We start from the raw sequence: 17,532 nt of genomic DNA, 5'->3' as shown, positions 1-17,532 counted from the left end.
AGACCAACTATCGCAGATGCGAGATGCCCCACGAACATTCGAAAAGGGACATTTGAGGAACATGTGGCAAGCAGCAGAAACTCCTTTTCAACTTATATTGTTTCAGTTCTTTGACTGTTTGTGGAAGGTCAGGAACACACAGCTGGTATGCATACAAGGTATTTAGTGTATGAATTCACGTACTTGTTAGTTGAGATAATAAAGGTACTTGTCGGTTAATACAGATCTAGCTGTGCCTCTCTGATCGTTATTACAAGATATGATTCTTGTAACAACACACACACCCAGACACACATATACACACATACCCCACCTATAGAGACTCGTACTCATACCAAACCAAGCATATGCAGTCACCTGCCACACATGAACGTGTCCGACATACACACACAGTAACACACAGACACACACTCAAATGGATGTTGTGCAGAGGCAAATGTAAACTTCATCAGGTCTGGTGGCATTTCTATCCTCAGAACCAATCCCCGTACTCACCGTGTCTCCAGAACTGATCACAATCCATGAGGTCAAACCCATCCCAAAGCCTGAAGTGGAGGTCTGAATCGGGTTTCAAACAGCTGGCATTGGACAGGATTTGGAAATTCCTTTGGTATAAAGTGGGAATTCAGTGAGGGTTTGGTAACTGTAAACACAAAAGATTCTGGGGATGAGCAACACACACAAAATGCTGCAGAAACTCAACAGGTCAGACAGCATCTGTGGATGGGAATAAGTTGTCCACATTTCAGGCTGAGACTTCTCATCATGACGCCGATGAAGGGTCTAACCCAAAATGTCATCTGTTTATTTCACTGCATAGAAAAAGGGACAAATTGGATTATATCATTTGGATTATGTATGGATCCGCTGCAGACTGGAGTACTGTGACTAGTGAGGGGCCTCAGGAGTCAGTGCTGGGCCCTCTGTTATTCATTATTAATGTAATAGATTTGGATGTGAATGTACAAGGCACAGCCAGCAACGTTACTGTTGCCACTAAATTAGTGGGTCTTATTGATAGTGAATTTGGTTACACTGAAATTACAAAGACATCTTGATCAGTCAGGGAGATGGGCTGAGGAATGTCAAATGCTTTTTAATTTAGATCAGTGTGAGGTGACATATCTTAGGCATTCAGACCAAGGCACTGACAAGTGCTGTGGAAGAGACGGATCTGGGAGCACAAGAGCACAGTTCACTGAAAGCGAATGCACAAGCAGACAGAGTGGTGAAAGCAGCTTTTAGCGTGAAGGCCTTCATCATTCAGGGCATCGAGTTCAGGAGCAGGGGCATTCTGTACTTATATTGGTTATTGTTGAGTCTGCTCTTGAAATATTGTGTGCAGTGCTGATCACACTTAACTTCTTACACTACCTTCTCCCACATTGACATCTGTCACATGTCTGGGTAAGTCCAGGCTCAGGCTGAGGGGCCAGGTGCTGACTGTGTGTGGTATCCACCCCATCCTTTGTCCATCTCCCCCTTCTCATTCTCCAACTCACCCTCCCCTCCCACCATTCAGCTCCACCACTCTCTGTCCTTTTCCAAAACCTCTATTCTCATCCCCCTACCATCACTCCTATCATCCCATCATCTCCCTCCATCTTCATTTCCCTTACCCACTCCCTTCTTCCTTTACTCTCCTCACTCCTCACCTTCACTCTCTCAGTCCCCTGCCCTCTTTCCATCATTTCCCCTACCCTACACTTACACCCACCCCACCCCCGCTCTCCACTATCCTGTATCCCTAACTTTTGTAACTTTCCTTCCCAGCCCCGGGGTCTTCCCTTTCCCTAGCACATTCCTCCATCTTACCATATACCCTCCCCACCCTCTACATTCCACTGTCTCCTCACACCCTTCACATCTCCCCTTCCCTTACCCCACTCCAGGGTAGTGTAGAAATATGCATTATAATGCCGATGGACCCTGAGTCCTTCACAAACTGCACTCACAGATGTGTTTCTGGAAAAGACACTGATTAAGCGGACAGCCAGAATACATCCTGTCCTTGAAATTATGTATAAAGGAGTGACTATGTGGTCTGTTTTTCCAAAGCTATCACCAGCTCTTGTGCGGTGCTGGTCTTCCCTTGCTGCAAGGAAAATAAATATGCTGTGGATTCATTCACTCTGAGTTCATTGCTGTTTGTTATGAGATGTAGCGAAAAGGTGCTCAACTGCAGTAATCTCTGGATTGCTGCTGGGCCATGCACCTGTGAGGGTAGGGATATGATAATTTGGTGGGTAAATGTATAGCTGAAGAATTGGTTTGGGGGTCAGGGTTTCAGATTTCAGCTTCACTGGGACCTCTTCTGAGGTATGTATGGCCTGTAGAAAAAGACTTGAACTCAAAGGGGGCCATTATCCCTGTGGACAGGTTTGCAAGAGCTGTTGGGGAGGGTTTAAAGTAATTTGGCAGGGGGATTGGAACTGGAGTCATAGTGATGATGATGGGGCAATTGGTATAGTGTGTGGTGAGGCTATGAAAAAGGATGGGCAGATATTAGGGTAAAATTGCCATCCATAAGGTTGTAGCAAAATCAAAAAGGGCAATGAATAGAGAACTGTAGATGTTATATTTGAATGCAACAGTATATGGAATAAGGTGGATTATCCTGTAGCGCAGTTGGAGATTGCCAGTTATGATGTTGTGGGCATCGCTAAGACATGGCTGAAAGATCGTAGCTTACTGCTTAAAATCCAAGGATACACATTGTATTGAAAGGACAGGCAGGTAGGCAGAGCAGGTGGCATAGCTCTGTTGGTAAAAATTGAAATTAAATCCTTAGATTGAGGTGACATACTATAGGATCGTAAGATGTAAAACCCTTATGTGTAGAATTAAGAAACTACAAGAGTAAAAAGAGCCAGGTGGGAGTTAAATATCTGCCTCCAAAACAGTAGCCAGGAAGTGGGCTACAAATCACAACAGGAGTAGAAAACATATGTCAGAAGGGCAATGTTTAATAGTCTTGGGGGATATTGACAAGCAGGTAGATTGAGAAAATCAATTTGGTGATGGATCCCAAGAGAGGGAATTTGTAGAATGCCTATGAAATGGCTTTTCAGAGCAGCTTGTGTTGAGCCCACCAGGGGATCAGCTATTCTGAATTAGGTGTTGTGTATGTACCAAATTTTATTAGGGCACTTAAAGTATTTGAACTCTTAGATTGCAATGATCATAATATGATATAATTCACTCTATAGTTTGAGAGGGAGAAGTCAAAGTCAGATGCATCAATATTACAGTGGAGTAAAGGGAATTACAGAGGCGTTCACATCTGGAGATCAAGAATGCTACAAGAGGTGCAGGTATGATCTCTGGAAAGGTATTTCTTGGGCAAAGTGATTCCAGACTAGACAAGAATCAATGAGGGTTGCTCAACAGCTGTGGCAGGGTTTGAATGCCATAACCTCCTACAAAGTTAAATTTTGCGACATAGGGAACAGCAGAGCTTTGCTTCCAGGTGAGCTTCAATCCTTACTATGTTCGCTTTGATCACCAGAACAGGAAGGAACCATTGCATACCCCCATTTCTCCCAGTGATCCTTTGGTCTCAGCATCTGAAGATGACATGTGGGCTGCCTTCAAGAGAGTGAATCCAAGGAAAGCATCTAGTACAGATGGAGTACTTGGCTGGGAACTGAAGACCTGCACTGACCAACTGCCTGGTGTATTCACAGATATCTTTAACCTCTTGCTCTGGTGGTGTGTGGTACCCACCTTCTTAAAGCAGGCTTCAATTTTACTGGTGCCCAAGAAAGGCATGGTAACCTGTCTAAATGACTATTGCCCAGTGGCACTCGCATCCAGTGATGAAGTGTTTTGAGAGGCTGGTGTTGAAGCATATCAGCTCCTGTCTGAATAGTGACTTGAATCTTCTCCAATTTGCCTACCGAAGCAACAGGTCTACAACAGATAACTATCTCGTTGGTTCTTCACAAAACCCTGGAACATCTGGACAGCAAAGATGCATACATCAAGATTACAGATCAGCATTTAACACCATCATCCCCTCAAAACTAATCAGTAAACTCCAAGACCTGGGCCTCAATACCCCCTTATGCAATTGTATCCTGGATTTCCTTACATGTAGACCCCAGTCAGTTCAGATTGGCAAAAACATCTCCACAATCTCCCTCAGTACAGGAGCACCACAGGGATGTGTACTTAGTCCCCTGCTCTACTCACTTTACACCTATGACTGTGTGGCTAAGTACAGCTCCAACATCACATACAAGTTTGTTAAAACATCACTGTTGTGGGCTGTATCAAAGGTGGTGATGAATCAGCATACAAGAGGGAGATTGAAAATGTGGCTGAGTGGTTAAATAACAATAACCTCACAGTCAATGTCAATAAGACCAAAGAACTGATTTTAGACTTCAGGAAAGAGAAGCCAGAGGTACATGAACCAGTAATCATTGGAGGATCACAAGTGGAGAGTGTCACTATCTCAGAAGACCTGTTCTGGACCCATCATATGAATATAATTGTGAAGAAATTGTCTGTGAAGAGTCTGTGGAGATTCAACATGTCATCAAAAACCTTGGCAAACTTCTATAGATGTGTGATGGAAAGTGTGAAGACTGGCTGCATTACCGCCTGATTGGGATCACCAAGTGGAAAATGCTTCAAAAGGCAGTGTATGTGGCCCAGTATATCACGGTAAAACCTTCTCAACCATTAAGCACATCTACATGAAACGTTGCCGTAGGAAAGCAACATCCATCATGAAAGATCCTCACCACCCAGGCCATGCTCTCTTCTCAGTGCTGCCGTCAGGTAGAAGATAGAAGTGCCTCAGAACTCACACCACCAGGTTCAAGAACAGTTACTACCCCTCAACCTTCAGGCTCTTGAACAAAAGGGGATAACTACACTCATCTAAGGACTTTTTATCTTATTATTTCAGGTGCGTTATTTATTGCTATTTATTTATATCTGCATTTGCCTAGTTTGTTGTCCATTGATCCTGCTTACAGTTACAGATTCGCTAAGTATGCCCACAGAAGAAAGAATCTCAGGGTTGAACGTGGTGACATGTACAATAAATTTTACTTTGATGCTTCACAACTGTATATTTTAAAGTTCAATGAATCGAAGTTTCTTGCTCATTCCAGAACTTCTACGAGAATCTAGGGATCGAAAACGACAGAGATTCGAGAATTTATGGCACCCAACGAGGGGCCGGTTACTTAATAAAATCAGAATTCATCGTAGAAAGAAAGGAATTTTGGCGCGCATCCAGGAGGTAAGAGACTCCGCCCATTTAACTCCAGAGAAATCGTCTGATTCTGCTTCAGTTTACCCTTTAAAGTGTTTTAGAGTGAGAAGAAAACTGCATATTACTTTGTGGCGGATCCCCACTAAAAACTAACAGGCTAAGAAATAAGCCTGGATAAATTCTTGGGCTGAAAGAATAATCCTGAACGATGTTAAATTTGCGGGCTAAGACGTCTAAAAGTGAGGAGTACGCATTAAAATCGAATTTTAAACAACAGCCAAGTTCAGAAACAAACAACTGAATCTCCAAAATCCGCAGCCGTAAGAGAACAGTTAACTGAGATTTTAAGCGCTTACTTGAATAAAGTATATAAACTTGATACGATTAACCAGAAAGTACGCAGTGAAATCCCAGTGCTGTATAGAGATATAAAAAAAAACTTCTCTGGGAGTTTGCAGCCTTATCAAGTTGAAAAAGTGTAAACATTCCAAACTAGGACAGCTACAAGGTTGACAATTTAATCGTGAACTATAAAAACAGTGTGAATTAGATCAAGCCGCCACTCAGCAAGTGGATAATTTTAACTAATCCGTTGGGGGAGAAGCAAGAAATTGTAACATGCTGAAAGAACAGTGTGGCAAAAATATTAAAAAGTCTAAAATACAAATCTATTTGTTAACTGAATGTATCCCTATCGAGTTACATGATCGTGAAGCGATCTAGTCTGAAACAGAATCGCTGTGCGCAGCCGCGACCTTTGATGGGCGGCTCTGCCAACTCAGTGATGTCAATCATGTTGAAATACAGCCAACACGGACTAGACCGCAGAAACGACGACTGCTTCGGAACTACAAAATGGTTATAACAGCAACTCGACAGAGACCTCTGGTGGTTTCCTTGATAACGACAGCAGTGAGGTACGTAATTGGACTGACACCCAAGTCACAACTTACCCCAGTAACTACGAAGGGAGTAGAAATGTGAGAATGAAAGAATGAAAATATAAATAATGTAAAGAGACATGAGGTTATCGATCCACCACCAGAACCAAGGAAAACCGACAAACTGGATCATGTGTTTAAACAAATTCAACATTCTAAAGAGGGAGGCTTAAATGAATTAAGAACATACACAAATTGCACCCATACGATGCAATTCAAATTTTAGCGACCATGCTGTCTTCTAAACAAACAAGACAGTTGATACTTTGAGTTGAAGATAATACAGGACAGAATTTATCAGATGATAGGGATGCAGTTAAATGTTTGGAACTACAATCCCCAACACAAGATTGATTGGAAGAAAGTGATTGATTTCAAACAAAAAGCTTCAGATGATATTTCTGAATATGAATACTGCTACAAAACAGTTTGGATCAGCTAATCAGGAGTTCAAGCAATAACTGGGGATAGTAAGGGAAGAATCTACACATGGGTCTCTCACGTCCACTTTTACGGATGGTTTGAAACCAGATGTTGCCAAAATGGTGAAGCTAACAAAAGCAAATTGGAGTGAAACTGATGCGAAACGCCAAACAAGTGCAGTGTAATTTTGAAGTCCAAATAAGATTGGTACAGATGAGCTCCACCTGTTAATCAACAGAACTAGTAGAACTGGAGTTCACTGAAATATCTTCATTTACTTATTGGATATAAATGTGTTAAATTCCTACTGGATACAGGAGCAGAACTTACATGCATAAACTGAAGCTATTGCTCAAAAATGCAATGTGCAATTTGCTAGCAACCATAGATATGCACATGGTGCTGGAAGACAGAGAACCGAGTGAATCAAGAGCAAATGAGTTCTCCTTGACCTTGAACTCCACTCTTCAATGCAGGGTGTGCAAAATTACCTGGAATCTCATGCAGTTGGAAAAATCTGTATTAACCAGGCATCTAGTATAGGCACAAAACAGCAATGACTGTGGCCTGCTGGAAATATATCCTGTTAAGTTTACTGGGAAGATGCCACTGAGTACCAGGCATTAGCCTTTAAACAGAACATCTGTAAGCAGCATCATACCTATTGTCAATCAGCTGGAGAAGCTAGCAATTCATGTTAAAACACAGAGTCCGTAAACAGTACAGTCGGGTTTGTCAAGAAGGCGAATGGCATGGAGACTGACACTGGATTCCAGGATCACCCCTGAATATATAGAGAAGTTACCCCTCTGGGGGTAGATCCATCAACTACCTTCAACACCCTGAATGCATCACATCAAAGCCAATGGTTTCTGGTCAGTACTTCTGGCAGCTGAATCTCAAGCATGGTTGGCTTTTACAGTTGATGGTCAACAATACCAGTGGATGAGGCTACCACAGGGACTTCACAGTAGTCCCACTGTCTACCATATGGCATTGAGATAACATCTAAGGGGCATTCTGGGCACTGACTCAATTATCATACATGTAGATGATATCCTGATTGCCTCCGAGACCACAGATTAGCATGAACGAGATGAACTCTATTTGCTCGATAATCAAGCCTTTGAGCAAATTTGGACAAGGCACAATTGGAACAAGAGGAAATGATTTATTTGGGACAGAAACTTTCCCAAGACAAATGAGAAATCAACGAAGATCGTGCAAATTAGCAAAACCACTTACAACAGTCTTGCAACTTTGATCATCTCTGGGTTTGTGCAACTACAACAGAGCAGGGTCGATCCATATTCCGAAATTACTCAACCCCTCACTAGACTGCTAAAAGGCAGCAAGCACTCTGATGACCCTGCAACTGTTAAGAAGAACAGGTGGCAGCTTTTCAAACTTTAAGGCAATATTAAGTACTGCATTGAGATTAGGAATCCCTGATACAGTAAGACCATTTACCTTGTATATCAATGAGAAGCATGGCCACATGACAGCAGTTTTAATTCAAGAACATGAAGTCCAGTTGGGTATTACTCTGCCAAATTAGACAATGTAGCCTTAAGATGGGGTTCACATCCACAATCATTGCAAGCAACCTACCTGGCAGTCATGAATGTTTTTATCATCGTGCTGGATCACTTTAAGTGTTCAATGTTCACAGTTAACGCATAATTTAGTGTGGGTTAGTAAATTTGCTGATGACACAAAGGTTGGGGGTGTTGTGGATAGTGTGGAAGGCTGCCCGAAGTTACAGTGGGACATTGATAGTTTGCAGAACTGGGCTGAGAAGTGGCAGATGGAGTTCAACCCAGATAAGTCTGAGGTGGTTCATTTTGGAAGATCAAATATGATGGTGGAATATAATATTAACCGCAAGACTCTTGGCAGTGTGGAGGATCAGAGGGATCTTGGGGTCCGAGTCCATAGGACACTCAAAGCTGTTATGCAGGTTGACTCTGTGTTTAAGAAAGCATATGATGCATTGGCCTTCATCAATCATGGGATTGAGTTTAAGAGCTGAGAGGTAATGTTGTAGCTATATAGGTCCCTGGTCAGACCCCACTTGGAGTACTGTGCTCAATTCTAGTTGCCTCACTACAGGAAGGACATGGAAACAATAGAAAGGATGCAGAGGAGATTTACAAGGATGTTGCCTGGATTGGGGAGCATGCCTTATGAGAATAGGTTGAGTGAACCCAGCCTTTTCTCCTTGGAGCGAGGGAGGATGAGAGGTAATGTGATGGAAGTATACAAGATAATGAGAGGCATCGATCGTGTAGATAGTCAGAGACTTTTTCCCAGGACTGAAATGGCTAGCATGAGAGGGCACAGCTTTAAGATGCTTGAAAGTAGGTACAGAGGAGATGTCAGGGTTACGTTTTTTACGCAGAGATGGTGAGTGTGTGGAATGGGCTGCCAGCAGTGGTAGAGGCAGAAACAATAGGGTCTTTTAAGAGACTCCTGGATGGATACATGGAGCTTAGAAAAACAGAGGACTATGGGTAAGCCTAGGTAGTTCGAAGGTAAGGACATATTTGGCACAGTTTTGTGGGCCAAAGGGCCTATATTCTGCTGTACGTTTTCTATGTTTCTAATTTACTGACTATGAACAGGGCCTCTCAAGTGACAGCTGCTCAGTGCTGGTGGTGGAAGTGGTCCACTATTCTTGAGGCACCTAATATCATCATTCAATGAGCGAGTCCAGCAAATCCAGCTGCACTTGTCAGTGGACATGGAGGATTATGATGATCATGAATGTACAAGGACAATAACATGCAAATTACCATAAAGAAGTGCCTTTATTGAACCCAGAGCTGATTCTACACACTGCTTGTTCCTCAACCATTGAGGGAGGAATGTGAATGGTTGTTGTCACAGAAAATGAAGTTATGACCTCAGCTATCATGGCTCCTGGTACCTCTGCATATGAAGTAGAACTGAAAGCTTTGATTGAAGCCTGTAAACTAGCAGATAGAAGATCAGTTAACATCCACAGTACCAAGGATTTTTGATATGCTTTCAGAGTCGTCATGTCTTTAGAAATCTGGAGACAAAGAAGATTTCTTACAGCTGTAGGAAATGCAATCAAAATGGCCAACTAGTAGAACTTATGGAGGTCATACAACTACCATGTGTATTGAAAAGTAAGGGTTACTCTAATGGAAAGACATGGAAACAACTTCTGCAAACAAAACTGCAAAAAGAGCACAAGTTAAGCATTAAAGGGAATAGAGGAAAATTGGATAACTGATACTATGGAAAATAAGTTAAACTCTGTATCAGAAGTGAACATACAAGATATTTGAGTAATGCAAGATCAGTGCTCAAATGAGGAAAAGTGGTACTGGATGGAAAATGGTGAGTTGTTAAACAACAATGGAATTTAGCCATTCGACAGTAGTCTATTTGACAACCTATGTCACTACTGAGAGCTCTCAATCTCAGACGCTGATATGCACATTATGGCAGACAGTTTAATTGATTGTTGTACCCAAGTTATTTAGTCTGCTGCTTGAGCTGGCCCATCATTTTGGCAAGGTAATGACAGAAATAGATGTCGTGCGCAAAATAGTTCTTCAGAATCATGTGGCATTAGATCTTTTCTTAGCAGTTGGGGGTGGGGGCAGGAACACGTGCAGTTAAGGGTAAGGAATGTTCCACCTGAATAGTGGCAAACCCTGAAACATAGTTACTCAATATTAAACATCGTAACATTCATATTAATATGCATTAGCATAATCTACATTCTTGTTTGCTTAAAAGTGATTATTACTAGAATAGTCAAAACTCGTATCTATATTCCTAATATATCCAATCATGATTTAATACTATAAGTGCTTTTAAGAGCTTTGATATTATACAATTGAAGTAGTTTTTAATTACTCTGCAATGTAGATACTTCTGTTTTTTCCACCTGTCAACTTCCGGATGTAGTGATTCTAACAGTAAACCTTACAGAATCAAAGGGGGGGCTGCTGGAATCAGTTTTGTTAAATACTTTTTATAAAATATTAGTTGAATTCATGTGAGACTAATATTGTTGTTTTAATCACAGATTTTTTTACTGTTAATTTATATATTTAATAATTATGTACCTTTAACAAACTAGTACTTTTCACAGTATATGGAAGTTTGTCCCCACTTACTGGCAGAAGGTGGTATAGCAGTTACATACACCTTGCATTGTTTAATTGCTGTTGTTAGCACGTGTTAGAATTGTGTTGCCTTTTAATTGGATTATGTAATCGAAGGAAATTTGGTTATCTTGAGTATAGAGATGATAGATTTTTCAAAGGTGCCATCATTTTATTGAATCTCTGCTTTACTTCTCAGCTCATCATTTAGTTTCAAATGCAAAGTTTTAAATCTTTGTTTAAACTTTGAAATAAATGATCGTGAAAATCAAAGTTTCATGCTCATTCCTGAAATTGTAAAAGAACCCAGGATCGAAAATAACCGAGATCTGACAGGAGGAATGGTCACACCACTGTACATCATGTGCACTGCAGAGTCAGCAAGGGGCTGAGACACAAGGTTTAGAATAGGACTGATTTATTTTTGTCGAATCCACAATATTTAACTCCGGTCCAATTAAAGGCCAATGTGATCAGAACAAACCCCTCCCGTGCCCAGTGACCAGGGTTCAGTTCCAGGTGTGATGAACAGAAGGATCTGACACCAACAGTCACTCTTCAACTTGCAATTGGATTCACCAAACATAATGGTTAAAAGTTCAACACAGAGTTATTTAAACTGTCTCCCCTGTGTGAACTCGGTGATTTGTCTGCAGGTGGTTTGGCTGAGTAAACCTCCTTCCTCATACAGCACAGGTGTGAAGTCACCAATATACTATCAGTTGAGATGACTAACGAAATCTCTTCTCACAAGACAGACCAGGCGAATAGTCTCACCCAGTGTGAACTCGCTGGTGTGCCTGCAGATGGGATGATTGAGTGAATCCCTTCCCACAGTCTGAGCAGGTGAATGGCCTCTCACCAGTGTGAACTCGCTGATGTTCCTTCAGTTGGGATGAGGTAGTGAATCCCTTCCCACAGTCTGAACAGGTGAATGGCCTCTCCCCAGTGTGAACACGTTGATGGACCATCAGTTGAGATGAGACAATGAATCCCTTCCCACAGTCTGAGCAGATGAATGGCCTTTCTCCAGTGTGAACTCGCTGATGTACCTTCAGTTGAGATGACTGAGAGAATCCCTTCCCACAATCGAAGCAGGTGAATGGCTTCTCCCCAGTGTGAACTCGCTGGTGTGCCAGTAGTTGAAATGACCGAGAGAATCCCTTCCCACAGTCGAAGCAGGTGAACGGCCTCTCCCCAGTGTGAACTCGCTGGTGTGTCTGTAGGTTGGATGAGTGAGTGAATCCCTTCCCACAGTCTGAGCAGATGAATGGCCTCTCTCCCGTGTGAACTCGCTGATGTACCTTCAGTTCAGATGACTGAGCGAATCCCTTCCCACAGTCTGAGCAGGTGAATGGCCTCTCCCCAGTGTGAATGCGCTGGTGTACTTTCAGTTGAAATGAGCGTGGAAATCCTTTCCCACAGTCTGAACAGGTAAACGGTCTCTCCCCAGTGTGAACTGACTGGTGTCTCTGTAGGTTGGATGACTGAGTGAATCCCTTCCCACACACCGAACACGTGAACGGCCTCTCACCTGTGTGAACTCGCTGGTGTCTCTGTAGTTGAGATGACTGAGTGAATCCCTTCCCACAGACTAAGCAGATGAATGGCATCTCCCCAGTGTGAACTGACTGGTGTGCCAATAGGTCAGATGACCGAGTAAATATTTTTTCACAGTCTGAGCATTTGAATGGCTTCTCCCCAGTGTGAACAGACTGGTGTGTCTGTAGGCTGGATGACTGAGCAAATCCCTTCCCACACACCGAACAGGTGAATGGCCTCTCCCCAGTATGAACTCGCTGATGGACCATCAGTTGAGAGGACAGAGTAAATCCTTTCCCACAATCTGAGCAGGTGAACGGCCTCTCCCCAGTGTGAACTCGCTGGTGTACATTCAGTTGATATGACTGAGAGAATTCCTTCCCACAGTCTGAGCAGGTGAATGGTCTCTCCCCAGTGTGAACTCGCTGATGTATGCTCAGCTCAGATAACTGAGTAAATACTTTCCCACAGTCTGGGCAGGTGAACAGCCTCTCCCCAGTGTGAACTTGCTGATGTACTTTCAGTTGATGTGACCGAGTAAATCCCTTCCCACAATCTGAGCAGATGAATGACATCTCCCCACTGAGAAGTGATGGAATGAGTATGTCAATCACTTTGGATGGTCTGAACAGGTGGAGAGTCTCTCCCTTGTGAGAATTTGCTCCCACTCTCGCAACAAATAAACAGTCCCTCTCCCTTATGCACTCACTGGTGTGTCTATGGGATGGCTGATTGAGTGGATCTCTTCCCAGACATGGAGCTGGTGAACAGCTTGTCACTGTTGCAAATTCTTGGATATATCATCAGCTTGGATAACAGTATGAATCTCTTCCCGCAGTCAGAACAGGTGAACCCTCTCCCTGTGGTGTGAACTTGCTGATGTATCTTCAGGCTGGATGACTGAGTAGATCCCCTCCCACACACAGAGCAGGTGAATGACCTCTCCCCAAGGTGAACTCACTGGTATGTCTGAGGGTCGGCTGAGTGACAGAATGGCTTCCTACACTGAGAGCAGGTGAATGATATCTACCTGCTGTCAACGTCTCAAGTCAGATGTCAGACGCAGTGAATCCCTCGCACAATCAATGCAGTTGAACAAATGCTGCTGCGTTCCCAGCTGGTGTGTACCCGGTTCCAGTGGATTTCACTGAGTTACAACAGAAAACTTCATTTCAGACACAAAACAGGTTTCCAGCTGGGATGAGATATTTCTTCATCTCCAAGGATCAACAACAGATATATCAGTGTTACTGAGGAAATATCCGGTCACTCCTTAAATATCTGGGCAGAGACAGCAACACTGATGTGTTGTTGTGTTTTGAGATTCCTGTACATAAAATCTCTGCTGTTTCTAACCTGTAAAAAGATTTACAAAATACATCAATGGGTGAAGGACAACATTTCGTATGTGATCACTTTAGTCTTTATGGTGAGCTCTGACATCACACTGCAACAGTGAGGTTCAACCCAGGTTGGATGCACAACACCTGATCTTCTGCCTGGGCACAGAGCAGTCATCCATACTGACCATCAAACTTCTGACTCATTTTCTGCCTGTCTGCAATCTGTGACTTGGCTCAGTTTGTTTCTCTCCATTAGTATTATCCGAAGTTTCGGTCAAAGGCCAGATCAAGCTACAAAGACCACCTGCTTTTATATGGCTGATCCTGGTAACTTTACAATTATTCTGAACCCCGCCACCAGCCAGGTGATTGAAGGCGAATGACTCATCAATGGCAATGCCAATTAATACGAAGGGGAGGGCAGCAGTGTTTCTCAATGGAATACTAGTGATGAGAAAGCTACAGGTCACTTGTTACCCAGGACAAAGGTGTTTAGTATCATTATATAACCAGAGACAATGGGTCAAAACATGTTCTCACAGGTAGAAAGGTTCAGAACAAGAGGAGGTAGAACAAAAGTAATTTTAGAATTTTGTTTTTTTTTGATGTAGCTCCACTTGATATTTTTATTGACTAAGTTGGACTCTTCACCCGAGATTAACTTAGAATCACACACAAAAAGCTGGTGGAACACAGCAGGCCAGGCAGCATCTATAGGGAGAAGTACAGTCGACGTTTCGGGCCGAGACCCTTCGTCAGGACTAACTGAAAGAACAGACAATAAGAGATTTGAAAGTGGGAGGGGGAGGGGGAAATCCGAAATGATAGAAGAAGACAAGAGGGGGAGGGATGAAGCTAAGAGCTGGAAAGTTGTTTGGCAAAAGGGATACAGTGCCGGAGAGGAGAGAGGATCGTGGGATGGGAGGCCTTGGGAGAAAGAAAGGGGAGGGGTGCACCAGAGAAAGATGGAGAGCAGGCAAAGTGTGATTGTGAGAGGGACAGAGAGAGGAAAAAAGGGGGGAAATAATAAATAAGGGATGGGTTAAGAAGGGGAGGAAGGGTATTATCGGAAGTTAGACAAATCAGTGTTCATACCATCAGGTTGGAGACGGAAAATAAATTGTTGTTCCTCCAACCTGAGTGTGACTTCATCTCGACAGTAGAGGAGGCCATGGATAGACATATCAGAATGGGAATGGGACTTGGAATTAAAATGGCTACTGGGAGATCCTGCTTTCTCTGGCGGACAGAGCGTAGGTGTTCAGTGTAAGTCTCCCAGTCTGTGTCGGATCTCACCAATATATAGACGGCCACACCAGGAGCACTGGACACTGTATATCACACCAGCCGACTCACAGGTGAAGTGTCACCTCACCTGGACAGACTGTCTGGGGTCCTGAATGGTGGTGAGGGAGGAACTGTAAGGGCAGGTGTAGCACTTGTTCCGCTTACAAGGATAAGTGTCAGGAGGGAGATCAATGGGAAGGGATGGGGGGAATGAATGGACAAGGGAGTCGCGTACAGAGCGATCCCTCTGGAAAGCAGAAAGGGTGGGGGGTGAGGGAAAGATATGCTTGGTGGTGGGATCCCATTGGAGGTGGCAGAAGTTATGGAGAATTATATGTTGGACCAGAGGCTAGTGGGGTGGTAGGTGAGGACAAGGGGAACCCTATCCCTAGTGGGGTGGCAGGAGGATGGGGTGAGGGCAGATGTGCGTGAAAACACATCTCTCCCATTCTACTCTCAAACGCATCTCTCCTATTTAAAGAAAGGGGCATCCCTTTCTCCACCATTAACTCTGCTCTCAAACGCATCTCTCCCATCCCTTCTCACAATTAACTTGGCACTGTATTTTTGTTCCAAATCCGTGATCCATGGATTTTGACAGCTGGAACAATCAGTGTGCTCCCATCCCCTCCGCTTGCATTCCAAACACACACTACAGAGTACAGGTATTGGGGAAGCGCAAGCAGTGGAATCCATGACTGCCTCTATACCCAGAAACCCCCGCGAACGAGAGACCTATCTAGCCATCATGGTCCCACGGGTGCGCATGCGCTACAGAAAAGGCGCTAGCACCTTCGCTCATCTGCATAAATCCGAGCTCCACCGGCACGGGCAGGACTGTGGACCTGAGAGAAACAGATAGAAAGAATCGGGACTATGCCCCGGTGTGACCGGAGCGCGCAGCAATGGTCCCTTAGATGACGTGTGCACATAAACCCCACCCGGAGACCCGTTCCTACCTGCTGTAGATCCTCCAGCGCCTTTTGTCCACTAAGCGCATGCGTGATATTCGGGACCCAGCTGCCACCCTTACGCACGCGCAATATTCGGCACACAGCGGCCACCCTTACGCATGCGCACTATTCGGGACCCAGCTGTCACCCTTACGCATGCGCGATATCTGGGACCCGGCTGCCACCCTTGCGCATGCGCATTTGATGACTGGGTCACCGACGGCGGATCAGCGCTGACCAGCGGACGCAAAATGCCGGCATGTCAGGCATCGTCTATGGAAGAGAACGGTCGACATTCCTGGCCAAGACGCTTCTTCAGGATTGAAAAAGAAGAGGGAAAATGACAGACTAAAAAGGTGGTGGGGGGGGGGCGGTTGAGAAGCTGCCTGGAAGGTGATAGGTGAAGCCAGGTGGGTGAGAAAGGTCAAGGGTTGGAGAAAAAGGAATCTGATAGGAGAGGAGAGTGGACCAGAGGAGAAAAGGGAGGAGGAGGCCCAGGGGAAGTAATAGGCAGGTGGGAGGAAGTAAAAAGTCAGACTGAAGACTAGAAGGAGGGGTTATTTGTTTGTTTGAAGGAGAAATTAATACTGTATCCATACTATTAGCTTGAAGGAGGACTGCCTCACCTTCACGTTGGACGTTCAGGCCCTATACTCTTCTGTCCCCATTAAGAAGGCCTGAACGCTCTCTGCTTCCTTTAAGACTAAAGGACCAGACAATCCCCCACCAGCACCACTCTCCTCCATCAGGCAAAACTGGTCCTCACCCTGTGTGTCTCCTTTGGCTCTTCCCACTTCCTCCAAACTTGATGGGTAGCCGTGGTCACTCACATGTGCCTCAGCTATGCCTGCCTTGGCTATGTAGAACAGTCTTTGCTCGAAGCCTTCCCCGGTTATGTGCCCCAACTCTCTGCTACATTGACAACTGCATTGGTGCTGCTTCATGCACCCATGCTGAGCTCATCAATTTAATCAACTTTGCCTCGAACTTTCACCCTGCTGTTAAATTCACTTGGTCCATTTCTGACACATCCTTCTCCTTACTCAATCTCTCTGTTTCCATCTCAGGAGATAAATTGTTAACAGACATCTTCTTCAAACCTTCTGATATCCACGATTATCTTCTCACCGTATCTCTGGTAAAAGTGCCATTCTCTTTTCTCAGTTTCTTTGCCTCCACTGCATCCGTTCCCATCCAGGACATCAGAGATCAGAGACGACGTCCTCATTTAAAGAACGGATTTCCCTCCCTCCATTATTGATGCTGTCCTCACTCGCACCTCATCCGTTTCCCAAACATCTGGACTCACCCCATCTTCCCACTGCCATAATAGTGATAGAGTCCCTCTTGTCCTTGCTGACCACCCCATCAGTCTCCACATCTAACACATTATCCTTTGCAACTTCCACCATCTCCAAAAGGATCCTATCACTAAACATATCCTTACCCCTCCGCTTTCTTCAGGGATCACTCCCTTCTCCATTCGTCCCTCCCCACTATTCTCCCTCCTGGCCCTAATCCCTGCAAATGGCCTAAGTGCCATACCTGCCCATGCACCTCCCCCCTCACCTCCCTTCAGAGCCCCAAACAGTCCTCCCAGGTGAGTCAACACTTAAACTGTGAATCTTCTGACGTCATGTATTGTGTCCAGTGCTCCCAATGTGGTCT

At 44.2% G+C, this 17,532-nt stretch overlaps 2 protein-coding genes across 2 annotated transcripts in view; one reads left to right on the top strand and one right to left on the bottom strand.

The window, feature by feature from the left end:
* The window catches only part of LOC132402417 (zinc finger protein 585A-like), a 70,141-nt gene that overhangs the window by 16,842 nt on the left and 35,767 nt on the right, over window positions 1-17,532 (top strand). The gene's annotated exons all lie outside the window — the stretch shown is intronic.
* LOC132403238 (zinc finger protein 229-like) lies at window positions 11,107-15,897 on the bottom strand. The gene is made up of 2 exons (XM_059986665.1): window positions 15,871-15,897; window positions 11,107-13,637 (listed from the first exon to the last, which is right to left on the bottom strand). Exon 2 carries the CDS (start codon window positions 12,854-12,856, stop codon window positions 11,513-11,515), a length of 1,344 nt encoding a protein of 447 aa, XP_059842648.1. The 5' UTR covers window positions 12,857-13,637; window positions 15,871-15,897; the 3' UTR covers window positions 11,107-11,512.

This window comes from Hypanus sabinus, chromosome 12 (assembly GCF_030144855.1).
Source record: "Hypanus sabinus isolate sHypSab1 chromosome 12, sHypSab1.hap1, whole genome shotgun sequence".
NCBI lineage: Eukaryota > Metazoa > Chordata > Chondrichthyes > Myliobatiformes > Dasyatidae > Hypanus > Hypanus sabinus.
The sequence above is the reverse complement of the archived record's forward strand: the minus strand, read 5'-3'. Positions and strand labels throughout refer to the sequence as shown.

Excerpts from the sequence above, each read along its gene's own strand:
- LOC132403238 (XM_059986665.1), bottom strand. The coding sequence starts at position 12,856 with ATGTCATTCATCTGCTCAGATTGTGGGAAGGGATTTACTCGGTCACAT.